This window comes from Urocampus carinirostris, chromosome 6 (genome assembly GCF_059441175.1).
Source record: "Urocampus carinirostris isolate Australia breed hairy pipefish chromosome 6, RoL_Ucar_1.0, whole genome shotgun sequence".
Taxonomy (NCBI): domain Eukaryota; kingdom Metazoa; phylum Chordata; class Actinopteri; order Syngnathiformes; family Syngnathidae; genus Urocampus; species Urocampus carinirostris.
In genome coordinates, this window is record NC_142354.1 from 45132945 (window position 1) to 45151141 (window position 18197).

The 18197-nt window shown below is 42.5% G+C and overlaps 1 protein-coding gene across 2 annotated transcripts in view; it reads right to left on the minus strand.

Annotated features, from left to right (window-relative positions):
* Positions 1–18197, minus strand: part of arhgef10la (Rho guanine nucleotide exchange factor 10 like a) — a 284562-nt gene that overhangs the window by 40695 nt on the left and 225670 nt on the right. For both annotated transcript variants that reach the window (XM_088339079.1, XM_088339078.1), the window contains one exon: positions 15214–15300. In XM_088339079.1, the coding sequence (XP_088195205.1) occupies positions 15214–15300 (87 nt within the window). The remainder of the gene's footprint in view (positions 1–15213; positions 15301–18197) is intronic.

The following is an 18197-nucleotide window of genomic DNA, read 5'->3' on the forward strand; positions in this document are numbered from 1 at the left end:
AGCAAAACTGGAGAAGAAGTGGCAAGGAGAAGGAAATTCAGATGGGGAGGGAGCAGACAGGTTTTGATGGAGTTGGTGATGAATCTAGGCTTAAAACACACTTCTATTCTATACCTTATGAATTACCTATTTTTGAGGTTGACAATATCTGTGTATTATTTGTTATTGCAACATCCGTTGCCGCCTGGTCCTCCTGGAAAGGGGATTACCTAAAGTGCGGTCCCTACTCAAGGTTTCTTCATTTTTGTCATGTTGAGGTTTTTGAGTTTTTCCTTGCCCTCATGTCGGTTTTAGATCAGGGGATGGTGTAATAATAGTCTGTAGTTCAAAGTAATCTGTGGTCTATGCAGCCCTTTGAGACTCTTTGTAATCAAGGGCTAAACAAATAAACATGACTTGACTTCCCTTGACTTAATATGGAGAATTTGCAATTCATATTAAAGGGGGCAATTGGCAGGGTTTGACAGGTATGATATCAAGAGACTGTTGATGATACATAAGCACTTAGTGTACACTTAAAATGACTGTATGAAAGTATACATTGTGTTTTTACCGCACAATTTTTTATAATTTCACCTGTAGTAATTTTGCTAGCAGTAGGCAGTTCTGAGCGGTGAGCAGGCTGAGACTGCCTATGATTTTTTTTTTTATAGCAAGCAAGTTTTTTGTTTGGAAAAATCTCATTTGCTGAAATTCTCGTGTTTAGAGTTTCTCGTAAGCGCCTTGCATGGCTGCATGGCCGCTATTGGTGTGTGAGTTTGTGTGAATGGGTAAGTGGGAAGCACATTGTAAAGTGCTTCTTACCATTTACCATTCGTAAAAAGACGTACCACTGTAGTCAGAGGCAAATATGTGTTTTTCAATGAATTGACATATATGGAGTGAAGATAAGAATTAAATTTAATAAGTTACTTGATCTGATTATAGAATAAACAACAACCTGCTTCTGTACGTACAAATTTGGCACAAAATATCCTTTCCAACCTCCGTTTTCGAACGCCTCTCAGTTCGGACGAATCGGTGTTTGACCAAACATTTCGAGAAATTCTTGCTTCGCTGTTCGGTCAAAACATCGGAGTTCGAACGCCGGTACACTAGGGTGCAATGCTGAGCGGCGTACGGGCGTTTTAGCCCCTAATTATGCCTCCGAAGAAGGTCGGTGCAAGCAGGACAGGTGAAAAAAAGACAAGTTATTGACTTTAAGAAAGACATAATAGCTAAATATGAAAGAGGTGTAGGAATTTCCGATCTTTCTAGTGAATACAGCATGGCTAAATCTACTATCAGTACGATAGTAAAGAATAAGGGGGCTGTGAAATCGAGTGATGCGGCTAAGGAAGTTAGCGCTATAAGCAAGCAACTGCCGCAAGTTTTGGAAGAGGGTGAAAAACTTTTGAGGATTTTTCTCTCTCCACCGTCTACCACAAAGGTAAGAAATCCTATTCATAATCTTTTTTTTTATTTTTACACGTTCATGTTAGCGTCATCTTTCGTACGGAAGATGACGCTAACGCGAAAGTTAGCCTGGGTTAGCTTCATGTTTATGTTCATGGTAAACATTCAGGCTGTTGGAACGGATTAAAACGATTTTACATTACTTTTAATGGGAAAAACAATTTCGGTGATTGAACAAATCGGTTTTCGAACAGGGTTCTGGAGCGGATTATGGTCGAGAACCGAGGTTCCACTGTATTGTGATTCGACCAATTTTTTACTCAGACTTTTCGAGACTCTTTTCAGGTTTGAAGGTTCGAAGTCTATTTGTAAAATACTTTTTATGTTAACAAGATAAAGGTGATGATGATCACAATAATAATCTCATCTCATCTGATCTCATCAGCTGGACCGCTTATCCTCAGTAGGGTCGCGGGGTGCTGGAGCCCATCCCAGCCATCATCTGGCAGTTGGGCAGGGGACACCCTGAACTGGTTGCCAGCCAATCGCAGGGCACACAGGGACAGACAACTCGCTCGCTCATTCACGCCTAGGGACAATATGGACCGGGCAATCCACCTTAAATGCATGTCTCTGGAATGTGGGAGGAAACCGGAGTGCCCGGAGGAAACCCACGCAAGGGAGAACATACAAACTCCACACAGGAAGTCGGGTAGCTGGATTTGAACCCACGCAGGAGGTTCCCAAGACCTTAGAACCGTGCCGCACACCTGCTAACCACTGCGCCGCCGTGCTGCCCCCACAATAATACTTACAAATGTTTTACAAACAGTAAAATTAGTATTTACTCATATTTGTTTAACGTTGAATCACGTGTACTTTTCCAGAAACGTTGCTATGTAAAAATCACTTTGAACAACAAACAAAAAGAAGACTTCTTATAATCTGCATTCAAAAACATGAACCGGCACATGTGTTCTATGATTAATGCAACTGATTATCTTGGATGGTATTCATGATAACTGCACCCTTGCACTATGGGGATTAACCGAGCAAATATAAATAAAACTACAAAGCAATAAACAAACGACATGCTCGGTCATGCACGGGCACTCGCGTGTCGGTGCAGCCATTACAAAAAAAAAGCTTTTTACCGCTTTAATGGAAATTTTCGCATTTTATTGGGAACGCTTCGCCTGTCAGCGGTTTGAAGATATCGAAAAATCAAATCAATTATCCTTTCCGAGTTTGTCATTTGTAGCTCTGGGCTGCGCTCGTCGAATGCTAAACACGTTTTCATATCGTACCTTCACAAAGTCATCTTGTCTTTTTTTATCGCGGGAGAAAATGTTCAAGTGAGTTCTCAAAGGGATCAGTGTTGCTTAGCGGGATTGCAGGGACAAAGGAGAATCGATCACTAAAGTTTATGAATTTTTTTTCACTTAGGTTGACGTTTGGAAATTTGATGGCCACGTTGTATGAGATGTAATCAAGGTTGAAGAGCAAAGTCATATTCATAAGCGCAGTAAGTTGTGATGGTGGGGCCCTTGCACGTACAGCGGAACCTGACTTTCGAACGCCTCTCAGTTCGAACAAATCAGAGTCGGACCAAAAATTTCCAGAAATTCCCGCTTCGCTGTTTGGTCCAAAAATCGGACGTGCTTCCTTTTGCTTTCGCTTTTGATATCGGTGAACGGAGTGTTTTAGCCCCTAATTATGCCTCCCAAGAGAGTCAGTGCAAGCAGCTAAGTTGCTACAGGTGAAAAAAGAAAAGTAGTGCGTACAACTATTGCATTTAAGAAAGAAATAATAGCAAAATATGAAGGTGTGCGAGTGTCTGGTCTTGCTAGGGAATACCCCACCGTCCACCTGCGCCTTCTGCTGACCACCACAAAGGTAAGAAATCCTATGCATAATTCTTTTTTTATCCTTTTTTTTATTTTTACACGTTCATGTTAGCGTACGAAAGATTACGATAACGCCAACGTACGATTAGCCTGGGTTAGCTTCATGTTTACGTTAAACATTCAAAACATTCAGGGTGTTGGAACGGAGCCCAACATTCAGGGTGTTGGGACGCAGCCCCCTTTCCAATGAACCGCTCACCACTTGTTGTGGAGACCCAGGTGCTAAATGACTTGTAAACGTTCGTGTTAGCGTAATCTTTCGTACTGAAGATTACGATAACGCGGATGTACAATTACCCTGGGTTAGCTTTATGTTTACATTAGACATTCAAGGTAAACATTCAGGGTGTTGGAAAGGATTCAAACGATTTACATTGTTTTTAATGGGAAAATTGATTTTGGTGATCGAACATTTCAGTTTTCGAACAGGGTTCTGAAACGAATTAAGGTCGAGAACCCAGGTTCCACTGTACGTTGAGGAGGCGAACTCACTCAAAATAGCTCAGTTTTTTCCATGATGCTACAGTTGTGATTAAAGGAGGGACCACATTTGCAGATTCCTGGTTTTCCCATTAAGATACACCACCATTCTAAATAAAATGTCCTTCTTTTTGAAGGAAAATCCGTCTTTTTCAATGACGATAAGATTAAACTAGACAGAAACACTACCTATACATTGTTAACGTGGTAAAAGACGATTTAAGTTGCAAGTGTTTGTTTATAAATGTAATATCTCCATAGTTGTATAGAGGCCCATGCCCACGTGTTTCCAAATGGATGATAGCACAGCTGAAACAATTTACCGTAAATTCCGGACTATAAGCCGCTACTTAGGCGGCAGTAGCTCAGGAGGTAGAGCGCTCGTCTTGGGATCAAGGGATCCCAGTTCGAATCCCGGCTCGTCTGTGTTACATGTCCAAGTGTCACTGAACCCCTAATACCCCCAATAAGCAGGTTAGCAGCCTTACATGGCTGCAAGACCGTTATTGAGAAATGTGGAGCACATTGTAAAGCGCTTTGGGAAGTCATTGACTTGAAAAGCGCTATATAAATGCATATCATTACTTTTTTCCCTAACTTTCAACCCTGCGGCTTATTCAGTGATGCGGCCAATTTATGTCATTTTTCTAACGGCCGCCAGCAGCGCTCGTTCCCTGCGGGGATGAATAAAGTATCTATCTATCTATCTATCTATCTATCTATCTATCTATCGCATGCGATAACAGTCGGTCACGAAAAGAGCGATCTATACCCGTACGCCGCTCAGCATCGCCCCCTAGCGTACCGGCGTTCGAACTTTTTTACCAAACAGCGAAGCAAGAATTTCTCCAAATTTTTGTTGGGACTCTGATTTGTTCCAACTGAGAGGCGTTCGAAAACCGAGCTTCCACTGTAAAACAAAATACAGACGGTTGCAAATAAGGCGGAACCAAAAACCGAGATTCTGTCCTCATTCGGAAATTGTAAACGGGCACGCCTTTCTAGACAACTTCTTCTTCAAACGCAAATGTGTCAGAGCGGATCGGCTTGTGCAATTTGGACCGCTTAACACGAGATAAAACAGACATTATATGCCAGCTGTGTAGTGCTAAAAAATAAACCCCACAGAAGGCGTTTGAGTGATGGCCGGCTGCACTGTATTTGCTGCATTGACAGCTCCTCTTAATCAACAAGAAAGCTCTCTTCTTTGTCAGAAAACATAAATTCCAAAGTAGGTGACACCACCCAACCTTATTTTACTTAAATTATAACAAATATAAAATATACACCTTTTTCACTGCCAAATTCAAACACTTTTTGGGGACTTTAAAAGCCCATTATCCTCTTTCTCCAGTACCATTGAAAAGAGAAATCCCATGTGAATCATGTATTTTACAGATCCACAAATATGTAATTTGCACATTTAATCTTTAATCTTGCATGAGTATTTATCAAGACAAATGCTTATTAGATCTTGAGTGAATCGCAAATACGTTCCACCGGATGCTAACGTTAGCATAGCGCTAAATCTCCTGCCCGCTGCTATCAATAAAAGTAGTAAGAATCTGTTTGTCTTCATAATAGCTCTCTGGCTCGCTAATAGTGGCCATCTTGAATGATCCTATGATCTGAAACCACGCGACGTGAACAACTTGGAGATGAGCTGAAAACGGCACAGCTGAAAAACTGCTTTAGGTGTGCAGGGTGCACGGTACCATTGGTGTTCTTTAGCGAAAGGTTTTGAAGCCGAATGTCCCATGAGTTTGGCAGTACCGTAAATTCCAGACTATAAGCCGCTACTTTTTTCCCAAACTTTCAACCCTGCGGCTTATTCAGTGATGCGGCCAATTTATGTAATTTATTCTAACAGCCGCCAGCGGCGCTCGAGTACAAAAGGTAAGATTTAGACCGGTGGAATATATGCGCTGAGGAAGACTGCAACTTCTTGGCTTGTGCATAGATTAAATTAGCGTAAACATACCCTCATCATGCAAAATACAAAAAGAAAGGCACATGACGCAGCAAATGAGGAAGATAAGTAAGGTTTACCGTGATTTTTACAAGTACGGTATGTTTTTTTAACAGAATGTGTTGCGAGCGTGTTGCTAGCATGTTGCTAGAGTGTTGCTATCATTAACTGCCCTGTCACAGGCACTGTTTGGGACGAAAGTTATATTATTATTATTAAAGCTTTGAATACTCTCTCGGTGTACCGTCTTTCTTTGTAAATATGTGTAACCATGTATAATATGTATTTGCAACTGTATTTTTTTGTAATGTATTTATTATTAAAAAGAAGGGGCGGAACAAACGCGGGGTGACGGAAGGTGGGGTGAAGGTGAGAACTGTTTGTGGACGCGGCGGAAGATAGTGGATATATATCTTTTCCACCCTTACCTTTGGAAAAATACACTTTTTTCCTTGGATTACTTTCAACGGGACCTGGACTCTGCAGGTCTGCATTAAACCTTAAGTACCGGTATCATTTTCAGTTCATTTTGCCTTTTGTGATTTTTGGACTGTGTACTTTAATGAAGGACATTTAGTTTCAATCGCGTGACTTAAAGTCGGGTTTGGGTTAATTTTGTGAGAGTGTTACATTTTTTAATGTGGGCGATGCGGCTTATATACAGGTGCGGCTTGTGTAAGTACAAAATCGGTTTTCCTCTTAAAATGTGGTGGGTGCGGCTTATAATCAGGTGCGCTCTATAGTCCGGAATTTACGGTAGGTTGTTTTATCCTGTGTTTAGGAAACCAACTTAGAATTCAATTTGTTCGCTCTTGAAACCAATCAACAAGTTTTTTTGGTTAAATGACAAGGAAGGGCTATCTTTCCCTGAGTAGCTTGGGAAATCACTTTCTCTCTAGCAACCCGAAGCTACACGTGATGATATCTATGTCTGCACCGCTTCATTAATCTCTCCTGTTCAAACCCTCGGCGGAGGTTTGCATGAAAATATGCGTCTCTTTTGGCAGCGGGGGTAAACCCAGGCTTTGTTCACAGCCTAAATCACTTTGTGCGATCGTGACGGAAGCTAAATATAGTCTTTAGCCCCATTCCTCCCACGCTCACCCTTATTTGCATGCAATCATTTGTTTGATTTGTATCAGCGTGCAGGATCTGGACAGGAGAGATCCTTTGGGCTCTGGAGAATAAGCCAGAACAAATAATGGTCTGTTGAACAGGCTGGGGAGGAGATAGCGAGGACTTATCTTGCCGTGAGGGGCTCAAGGAAAAGATGGTTTTAAGTGGCGCCTCTCAACCTACACGTTTCTGCCTGCTTTGCAGTTTGCACGAGCACGTTTTCGTCCTTGTGATCGCCGGCAACACGTTTCTGGCAAAGGGCTCGTTGCCCGTTGAGGGAAATGAGTCTAGAATTTACCGTCACATTCTTTTGAGATGCAATTTGATTTTTTCTATCTATCTACCTTGGTCATATCCCTCAAGAGGGGTGACCGACAGCAAGACACACACATACAATAACAAAATCAAATAAAAGGGAAATAAATAGCAAAAAAACCCAATTCCCCAAACACCCAAAGAAGTTAGGCACCTCGGCACCCAAGTCGGTCATGCTTTCGTCCCTCCAGATGAAACGGGACACCAGAAAGCGGCCGTGTCACTCGGGTCAGGGTGACACAACACCTTAAATCCTCATGAAACGATGACAAACAAACTACATTGCAGGCTTTGTTTCGCCCCGTTAGCCTATGCGAGCCTGTAAATGATAAAAAGGATCCGCCCCCTTAACTTCCGAATAACTTTCGCCAATAGTGACTGATTCAAATGATGATTGACACATTGGTTAGGAAATGAAACGCCGGGAAATAAATCCCAGCATACACCGCGGACGACTTCGCCTTCGGGGGAAAATCTAGTTGGCGGCTGCTTGCCTTAGTTGCGAGACTTTGCGACTTAATATTGATCCATATACTGTATAAGGCGCACTGTATTATAAGGCGCATGGTCAGCTTTTGAAAAAAATAAAGGCTTTTAGGTGCGCCTTATAGTGCGGAAAATACGGTACCGCTGCCTTGGTCATGTCTCCGTCCCTTGCTGCAGTTTGAGATTAGCTATATTGTAAAGTGTTGCCGCAATCAAGGCGAAAGGCTGTCTAACCACGACGTGCTTCGCTGGTTGCAAAGGGACATGATGACAGTGTCGCATTATGAAAAGCTTTGTGCGCATTAACCGCTGCTTCCTTCCTCAAGTCTATTAGGCTGACATCGGATGTCCGCACTGCTGGGATTACCCAAAATTGTGCATTGTGTAGTGCTTCAATTTATTAGCCTCACAGCATAATTGCCTCATAATAAAACACAAATGATAAACATTGAAGAGAGCACCGTCTATTGCGTAGATTCAATCTATTTCGAGTGTCAGGATCTCGATCAGTTGTTTTCAACAAACGGGAATAATGTACCGTATTTTCCACACTATAAGGCGCACCCAAAAGTCTTAATTTTTTTCAAAAGCTGACCGTGCGCCTTATAATACAGTGCGCCTTATTTATGGATCAACATTCAATCACAAGGTCTCGCAACTTACGCAACAGCCGACGACTCGATTTTCCCCCGAACGCCAAGTAGTACGCGGTGTATGCTGGGATTTATATACCGGCGTTTCATTGGCTAACCGAAGTGTCAATCATCATTTGAATCGATCACTATTGGCTAAAGTTTTTTGGAGCCTCGGATAGGCTAGAGGGCCGAAACAAACCGTGCAATTGGCCGAAAAAGATGTGTCAATCATCCGTTAAATCGATCGCTATTGGCTGAAGTTATTCGGAGCCTCGGATTGGCTAGATGGCCGAAACAAACCCTGCAATTGGCCGAGTTTAGCAATGGCGTAGCTTAGCAAGCTTGCTAAACTACGCCATAAACATGTTTCATTAGTGTGTATTTGTAAATATTTACTCTCCTGGATTTACAACACTCACGGTGTTAAGAAGACCATAATTGCGTATCATTATTGAACGTGAGAACTTAGGTGAGCTATGCGGCTTTCTATTTTCCCGGTATCTTGTTTTAGAACGATCTTGATGTTGCTGTGGTGAATTGAGTGAATTCAACTCAATTTCAAGTGTTTGTTGTCATATGCACAGTAAAGTTGCGAGCGAAAAAGAAAAAAGAGACTAAGGGATGGTTGGCATTTCTTGAATCCCAAGACTTTAACCTTCCAAATGATATTTGGAACGATGCATTTGAGTGACATCGTACGGACACCGCATCCGCACGTGTCTACGACACGTATTTGCTTCTTTGCAAGCTTTGAGAACGTTAAGGGGGTAATCAGTTGGACTGAACTATCTGACTGTTTTGTCCACGTTTCCATTGTAGCGCCTTACAATCCTGTGCGCCTTATCTATGGAAGATATAGGACCAAAAACTATTTTTTGGGGGTGCGCCCTATAACCCGGTGCGCCCTATAGTGCGGAAACCACTGAGATGTGTTATTTATCCAAGTAACTCGTTTTCAGAAAGACATTCCACTCTCCCAGAGCGGAATGACATTGAATATCAACAACACATTTTACAGGCAGTCATATAGGTTACCCCAGATGTGAAAATGACAAAAACAGCTGGCTCTGCATTTTTGGTCAAGTTTGGTCATGATAACAATATTTTTTACAACCAATCATGTATGTCATTCTAGAGGGGTATGTCCTATTTAACTCAACCTTATTGACAGTACTATATTTATAAACAAAGAGTTTGGGATGTGCAGCATTTCAGTATTGATATCTGAATCGTCAAAGACATTTTAGGAGTACATTTGGGTGCTTGATTTATGTATCTCTCTGATTTTGCGAGCCAGCAGAGCAAAGAAAGTGAGAAACCTCAGAGTTATTGAGTGTCAAGGCGCACAGGAGTCAGCAGGTCCCCAAGGCGGACTGCTTAGGGATCGCTAAAAAGAAATGATGTGCGTTTAGGGAAATATCGTGGCCTGCAAAGAGTGACAACCCTTTGCTCATGCTCATCGTTCTTTCTGGCAAGCTCTGGGAAAGGTTAATACTTCTTTGACATGGCAACACCCAGGCTGACCATTTTTTCATGAATATAATGGAAAGGTCAAGTGCAGTAGGTGAAAATAAATAAAAAAGAGCAGTGTTCATTTTACCAGTGAAAAGTGATGGGTCCCGGGGACTCGCATGCTCAAAAATCTATGGGTCCCAACAGAGATCCGGTGTTGTGCCCAAATCCGACTCCTACGCAACATCAACACCCCCCCACCCCCTCGCGTGAACGCGCATTCTGCTGCGATCGCTTTTGACTTTTTCATCCGCGTTAACAAACGCATTTTGTAGTATACGATCGCACTTTTTGTTTAAATAAACGCGTTATATAGACTAGGATCTCCCAATTGTTATAATTAGCTCGCTTTATTGTTTTAATAAGCGTTTTATATAGAAAACGATCGCTTTTGTTGGAAGCGCAGCAGAATGCGCGTTCACGCGAGGGGGGGAGGATTTACCGTTCGATTACGTTCACAACAAAAACAAAGACGGAATGGTTTAAGTTGTATTACATTCCCAACAAATGCAAGACGAAGTGGTTTTGGTTATATGTTCGCCATGACATTCCCTAAAAGTGAGATAAAACGAGGTAAAAGCGGTTGTAGTAGCGAGGGGATGCAAATCTCGGCAGGGATGCATTTCTCGGATAACACCGGGCTGTAGAAATCATAACCACTCAAGACACAGTCCCGTGAAGATCAAGATTTCAAGCTATGGCATTATTTTTATTTTATTATCTTGAAAAGAAATGTCAAGAAATAAAAATGGATTAAGACGAGGTCACTACGCTGACGGGGATCCATGTTCACCCCCTTGACGTCTCGAGCACAACTGACGTGTGCTCGGCAAATCGCGCTGTATATACGCGGAGAAAGGCGTTTGACTGTCACACGCGTAACACGCTAATTTCACGTAATAACACCGCGATACAGGCGCAGAACATGCTATTACCATGCTCCACCCACGATGACCCGCTGAAATTTCCCGTCCTACCCATGTGTAACCACGCCCTGGCCGCGGCCAGAGCACGTCGTTCCGCGTCATTTCCGCGTCATTACCTCGTGTTGACCACGTGTGCGGCACGCGGTTTAACACGTGCTCAAACTTTTGAGCAGCTCAAAAGTTTTGGGCGCGGCCAACCTCGTGTGAATTTCCGACCGCGAGTAAAGCACTGCTGTATCTCGTCTATATGGCGGTCTCAAAACGTCCAACAGCGCCCAACAGCGTCTGCTTCACGGCCAGAAATTTCTGGCCGTGGTTCAGCCTCGATACGCTCGTGAAAGGCTGTGTACCCGCGCTCTGAAGAATTGAGCAGCGCAAAACTTTTTCGCGCTGCCACCCGCGCGCGAATTTCCGTCCGCGTGTCAGGCACTGCTGTATCTCGTCTGTATGGCGATCTCAAAGCGTCCAATAGCGTCCGCCTCAAAGGCAGAAATTTCTGGCCGTGATTCAGCCGCAAATGTCTGTGTGACTGGCCCCTAAGTGTCCTGCAATGATGAGTCCAACAGTGCCACCTGCTGGTATGGGGTATGGTTTGTTTTGGCTTTTGACATGTGTCCGGAAGGCGGGGTTTTGTTGGCAGTCTACAGAGCAAGCTGCCAACGGTAAGAAACATCTTTTGGTGCTCCACAAAAGAAGTTAATTTTCAACATTATAACCACAGCTGACAAATCTCTCAACATGCACAGTAATGTGATTGAGGTTGTCAAGCTGATTTGATTTATTTTCGTCTTTTTTCTGTTGTGCTAAAATGTTGATGTTCTTCCTCATGCCATGAGGCTCTTTAACCCCTTCCCGGCAGAGTAAAAGCCCACATTAAACCACACCCCCTACATTGCATATTACCAAATTTTATTGCAATATGTATTCTGTGTACCACTATTTATATATTCTATATAACACGCTACATTGGGTATTAGCACGTCACATTGGGTACTTGTATATTGTATTCTTTTTGCTTTATTATTGTATTGTTCTCAGCGCAGGGATGCTGCTGGAAATGTGAATTTCCCTGCGGGGATGAATAAAGTATTTATCTATCTATCTATGTACTTAGCTCCACAAAAGCCATCAACACTAGGACACTGATCCGTGCGGTGTCTCAAGGCCAGCCTACGCCAGCTTTAACCACTTTCTAGGCCAAAAGAGGATTACCTGATCAGATGCCCACCTACCCAGCACAAACATTCCAAAAATAAATACTGCATCATCTTTTGTTTTTGTTTGTTGGCTGCTCTTTTTTCTTTCCAGGCAGCTGCAGTTCAACTCCCACAAGATTACCGGCTTCCTGATGACTTCAACAAAGTCTCAGCAGCACATACCTTCAACTTACCTCTATGACACTGAGTTGCCTAGCAACATCATTTTTGGACCTGTGAGAGGCACTGGTGTCTTGACTTATGAGCTTAATATGTTACATTAGCATGTTAAGTTAAAAGACCGATATCTTAAATCACATTTCTCCATTTGAAATGAATGAATATTACATTTGTCCATTTCAGTCCCCCATTTAACTGTATTTTCTCTCTCTCCCTCTCTCACTCTCCATTTAATAGAGAGTTATGTGTATAATTTTCTATTCAACTTTCTTAAGTCAAAGACAGCCTCTCACAATTGATTCTGCTTGATGTCATTTTTCATTAGTCATATTTCTATTGTTAGTTTTGGTGTTTCTTGTTTTTAAATCAAGTTAAATTAGTTTTTTACCGGGTTTATCCATTCATCCATCCATTATCTGCACTGCTTATCTTCAGTAGGGTCGCGGGGAGAATGGAGCCCATCCCAGCTGTCTTCGGGCAGTGGGCAGGGGACACCCCCTCAACTAGTTGCCAACACAGAGACGGACAACTCACTGGCTCATTCCCACCTAGGGACGATTTGGACCGGCCAATTAACCTGACATGAATGTTTTTGGAATGTGGGAGGAAACCGGAGTGCCTGGAGGAAACCCACGCAAGCACGGGGAGAACATGCAAACTCCACACAGGAAGGTTGGATCCCATGACCTCAGAACTGTGCCGCACACGCTCAAACCACTGCGCACGAGTGCCTACACTTAACTACTAACCCATTAGTGATACAAATGGTATATGAAAAGGAATTAGATATCATCTCATTATCACACTAATTTTACTCAGTGCCAGTGAACAACCAGAGGTTTACTGCAATGTGAGTAAATACGGTAATTTGTAACTAGATACCGTCAATTCCGGACTATAGAGCGCACCTGATTATAAGCCGCACCCACCACATTTTAAGAGGTAAAGCGATTTTGTACGTACACAAGCCGCACCTGTATATAAGCCGCATGCGCCCACATTTAAACATGTAACACAAACACAAAATTAACCCAAACGCGACTTCAAATCCCGCGATTGAAACTAAATGTCCTTCGTTAAAGTCCACAGTCCAAAAATCACAGCCGGCAAAATGAACGGAAAATGATACCGGTACTTAAGGTTTGATGCAGACCTGCTGAGTCCGGGTCCCGTTGAAAGTAATCCAAGGAAAAAAGTGTATACTTCCAAAGGTAAGGGTGGGAAAAATATATCAGATGAACACATTTACTGACGCAACTCCTTTTTCTCTAACCAACTTTTTACTCCTTCTTCTTTCCTTGTCTGTCCCTCACCTTTAGCGGCACCCCGCGTTTGTTCCGCCCCCTTTTTTCGTTCACACGTGCAAAACATATCAGAATAAGTGTCTAAAATAAATACAAATAAATACATTACAAAAATTTACAGTTGCAAATACATATTATACATGGGTTGCACATATTTACGAAGAAAGACGGTACACCGAGAGAGTTTTCAAAGCTTTAATAATAATAATAATAATATAGCTTTGACAGGGCAGTTAATGGTAGCCACCGGCGGCTGTAAGAAAAATGACATAAATTGTCCGCATCACTGAATAAGCCGCAGGGTTGAAAGTTAGGGAAAAAAGTAGCGGCTTATAGACCCGTTATAGAATATAGAATTTACGGTATTCACTTTTAGAGTAACGTGGTGATCTTGGGTGTCAGTAATCTCAGGTGTAACAAAAATAATTTTCTAATGAAGTAACTAAATTCACTGAACATTATGTTTGGTGTAAGTTTGGCAAGCAGAATGAATGTTTGGTGAATATGAAATGGCTCTTGACTCTAGCCACCTCCTACTAGGGTGATATGACTCCAGTTATATAAATAGAAATAAAACACTAATTAATTACCGTATTTTCCGCACTATAAGGCGCACCGGGTTATAGGGCGCACCCCGAAAAAATAGTTTTTGGTCCTATTTTTGACATACATAAGACGCACCGGATTATAAGGCGCAACAATGGGTACGTGGACAAAACAGTCTAGATAGTTCAGTCCAACTTATTACCCCCTTAACATTCCCAAAGCTTGCAAAGACGCAAATACGTGTCGAGAACACGTGCGGATGCGGTGTCCGTACGATGTCACTCAAATGAATCGTTCCATCATTCGGAAGGTTAAAGTCTTGGGATTTAAGAAATGCCAACCATTCCTTAGTTTCTATTTTCTTTTCCGCTCGCAACTTTACTGTGCATATGACAATAAACACTTGGAATTGAGTTTAATTTTAAAAATAGACACTCCAGTCCATCCATTATCTGCACCGCTTATCACAGAAACATCAAGTTCTGTCTGAAACAAGATACAGGGATAATATAAAACCCGGAGTAGCTCACCGAAGTCGTTGTGTTCATAATAATGTGCAGCCAATGTCCTCTTATATCCGTGCGGGTAGTAAATCCAGGAGAGTAAAACATTTACAAATACAGTACAGAAAAGTAAAATACTGTTTTCTCTATGCTGTCAACCCAACGTGCTATTCACATTCATCTTTTTCGGCCAATTGCAGTCTTTGTTTTACCGTTCAAGCCAATGCCAGCCTGTAAATGATAAAAAGGATCCTCCCCTTGACCTCCGAATAACTTTAGCCAATAGTGATCCTTTCAAATGACGATTGACACATTGGTTAGCCAATGAAACGCCGGTATATAAATCCCAGCATACTCCGCATACTACTTGGCGGGTTAGTTGGAAGACTTTGCGATTTAATATTGATCCATAAATAAGGCGCACTGTATTATAAGGCGCATGGTCAGCTTTTGAAAAAAATAAAGGCTTTTAGGTGCGCCTTATAATGCGGAAAATACGGTACTTTTTTAAAAAAAATGCACCCAACACTGATAAAATTACAACAGTATTTGGGGTTTTGTATAGCCCATGTAAATGCAAGTAAAGCTTTTTTTAAAGTGACGGTTTTGAGGTTGAAGCGGAGACGTCTATTAAAAACAGTACAGTGGATTTTGTTTATCTTGTCATCTTCTCTGGTTACTGTTGTCTGGCGTGTGAGTGCCTACCTTTGTGCTTGTTTGTGAAATGTTTGTGTATTTCTTACCCAGAGGAAGCCTTGAGGTAGGGATGTGCTGGCTGCCGAGAAGCCCAACACCGCACAGTGTACGGGATTGTGGATGGCGGCTTCAAGCTACAGGAGACAAAATCAATATTGATTTCTCATACATCACTTCACCGCATCCTTTTCTTTTTGACTCTCTCCCTCCAACTTTTCTCTCCCTCTCTTTCTTGCTTCCAAACCGTCTCGCTGCATTTCATCAAAGCAACACACACATTGGCGCCGGCTCTGACACTTTCCGCAAATTCGATTTGGTTCAGAGCTTGTGATGGGCGCTTTCGCTAAGGACTTTGTTATCCGGTGAGTGACTGATGGCATTCCAGCCTCGTTGGAGGGCAACCGCACCGGGATTTGACACCAGAAATGCCGTCGGGTCACACAAACAACAACAAGACATTACCTATGAGAGGTGCTGTCTGGAATTGTCCACTATAAAATGGGCACTGCTTATTTATCACGATGGTGAAAGAGGATATTAACCTGTAATCCAATACATTTCATGATTAACACTTTTGTTTTGTTAATTATCTTTAAATGATCCCAGGGGTTACAATGCAGCTCGTTTCCGGAATGCAATTTTCTCTGTAACAAGTAATGTAACACATTATTAATAAAATGTTATCATTATACTCTTGTTACTACATCGTGTGTTACTCTGCAACTCATCAATTGCAGATCATGTACAGTGGAACCTCGGTTCTCGACCATCATCCATTCCAGAACCCTGTTCGAAAACCGATTTGTTCGATCACCGAAATCATTTTTCCCATTAAAAATAATGTAAATCGATTTAATCTGTTCCGACACCCTGAATGTTTACCTTGAATGTTTAACGTAAACATAAGCTAACCAGGGCTAATCGTACGTTTGCGTTATCGTAATCTTCCGTATGAAAGATTACGCTAACATGAACGTGTAAAAATAAAAAAATCAGGTCGTTTACAAGTCATTTAGCACCCGGGTCTCCACAACAAGTGGTGAGCGGTTCATTGGAAAGGGGGCTCCGTTCCAACACCCTCAATGTTGGGCTCCGTTCCAACACCCTCAATGTTTAACGTAAACTTAAAGCTAACCCAGGCTAATCGTACGTTCGCGTTATCTTCATCTTATGAATCGGATTTCTTACCTTTGTGGTGGTCAGCAGAAGGTGCTCGCACACCTCCTTCATATTTGGCTATTATTTCTTTCTTAAATGATATAGTTGTACGCACTACTTTTCTTTTTTCACCTGTAGCAACTTTGCTGCTTGCACTGACTTACTTCGGAGGCATAGCACCCTAGCGTACGCACTCAGGCATTACCGGCGTTCGAACTCCGATTTTTTGACCGAACAGCGAAGCAAGAATTTCTCAAAATTTTTGGTCGGACTCCGATTTGTTCGAAATGAGAGGCGTTCGAAAACCGAGGTTCCACTGTATTTCAATGTCTTGCCTCACTCACATTGTCACATACTCTCAATTTGTTGTTTTTTTTCAAGAGTGAGCGTGTTTAATTCTACATACGAAGTGGGATGGGTGGATCCCTTAACCACTAGGCTCGTAGTGGTACGCTTTCCTGTAGTGTGTCTTGGGCATGTGCGACCTGGTGTGGCCCATCCCTCTCCAGGCCAACACATGTTTCCACCCGGTTTCTTACCAAGAACCTTTTGCGTGTTAGGCAGAAACACAGTATAACTGAATAAAGTAATGGCAACGGCCTTTCAAACACAGAGTATGAGGATGGTGAATTTCTCCTCATGGATATATTCTCCCTAACATATTGTGACAACCCAAAGACCCATTAGACACAACCTTTTCTATTGGGCAAGGTGGTGAACCACCGCTACCTCCCAGTGCATCCCCTGCAATCTATAGGATCTTGGGTATGGTTACACCTGAGTCCAATCCACTGATTTCTGCGTCCCAGAGAGAAGGGGAGAGAAGACCAGGTTGATGAAGTGAATATGCAAGTCCCTCCATGCCTATGGGGTAAGCTGCCAGTGGCCGAATCCTTCTTGAAGGTAGAAGAGCGATCTTCTTTTGATAGGTTGAAGACAAGGCAAACCCTGGCCTTCAGGGGCGTATGAATAATTACTGTATTTTCCACACTATAGGGCGCACCGGGATATATGGCGCACCCCCAAAAAAATAGTTTTTGGTCCTATATCTTCCATAGATAAGGTGCACCGGATTATAGGTCGCTACAATGGGAACGTCGACAAAACAGTCAGATGATTCAGTCCAACTGATTACCCCCTTAACATTCCCAAAGCTTGCAAAGAAGCAAATACGTGTCGTAGACATGTGCGGATGCGGTGGCCGTACGATGTCACTTAAATGCATCGTTCCATCATTCGGAAGGTTAAAGTCTTGGGATTCAAGAAATGCCAACCATTCCTTAGTTTCTATTTTCTTTTTCGCTCGCAACTTTACTGTGCATATGACAATAAACACTTGGAATTGAGTTTAATTCACTCAACTCACCACAGCAACATCAAGATCGTTCTAAAACAAGATACCGGGAAAATATAAAGCCGCATAGCTCACCTAAGTTCTCACGTTCAATAATGATACGCAACCATGGTCTTCTTACAACCGTGAGTGTGGTAAATCCAGGAGAGTCAAATATTTACAAATACAGACTAATGAAACATGTTTCTTTATGGCGTAGTTTAGCAAGCTTGCTATTCAGTCATCTTTTTCGGCCAATTGCAGGGTTTGTTTTGGCCCTCTAGCCAATCCGAGGCTCCGAATAACTTCAGCCAATAGCGATCGATTTAACGTATGATTGACACATCTTTTTCGGCCAATTGCAGGGTTTGTTTTGGGCCTCTAGCCAATCCGAGGCTCCGAATAACTTCAGCCAATAGCGATCGATTCAAATGATGATTGACACATTGGTTAGCCAATGAAACGCCGGTATATAAATCCCAGCATACACCGCGGACTACTCCACGTTCGGGGGAAAATCGAGTCGGCGGCTGTTGCGTA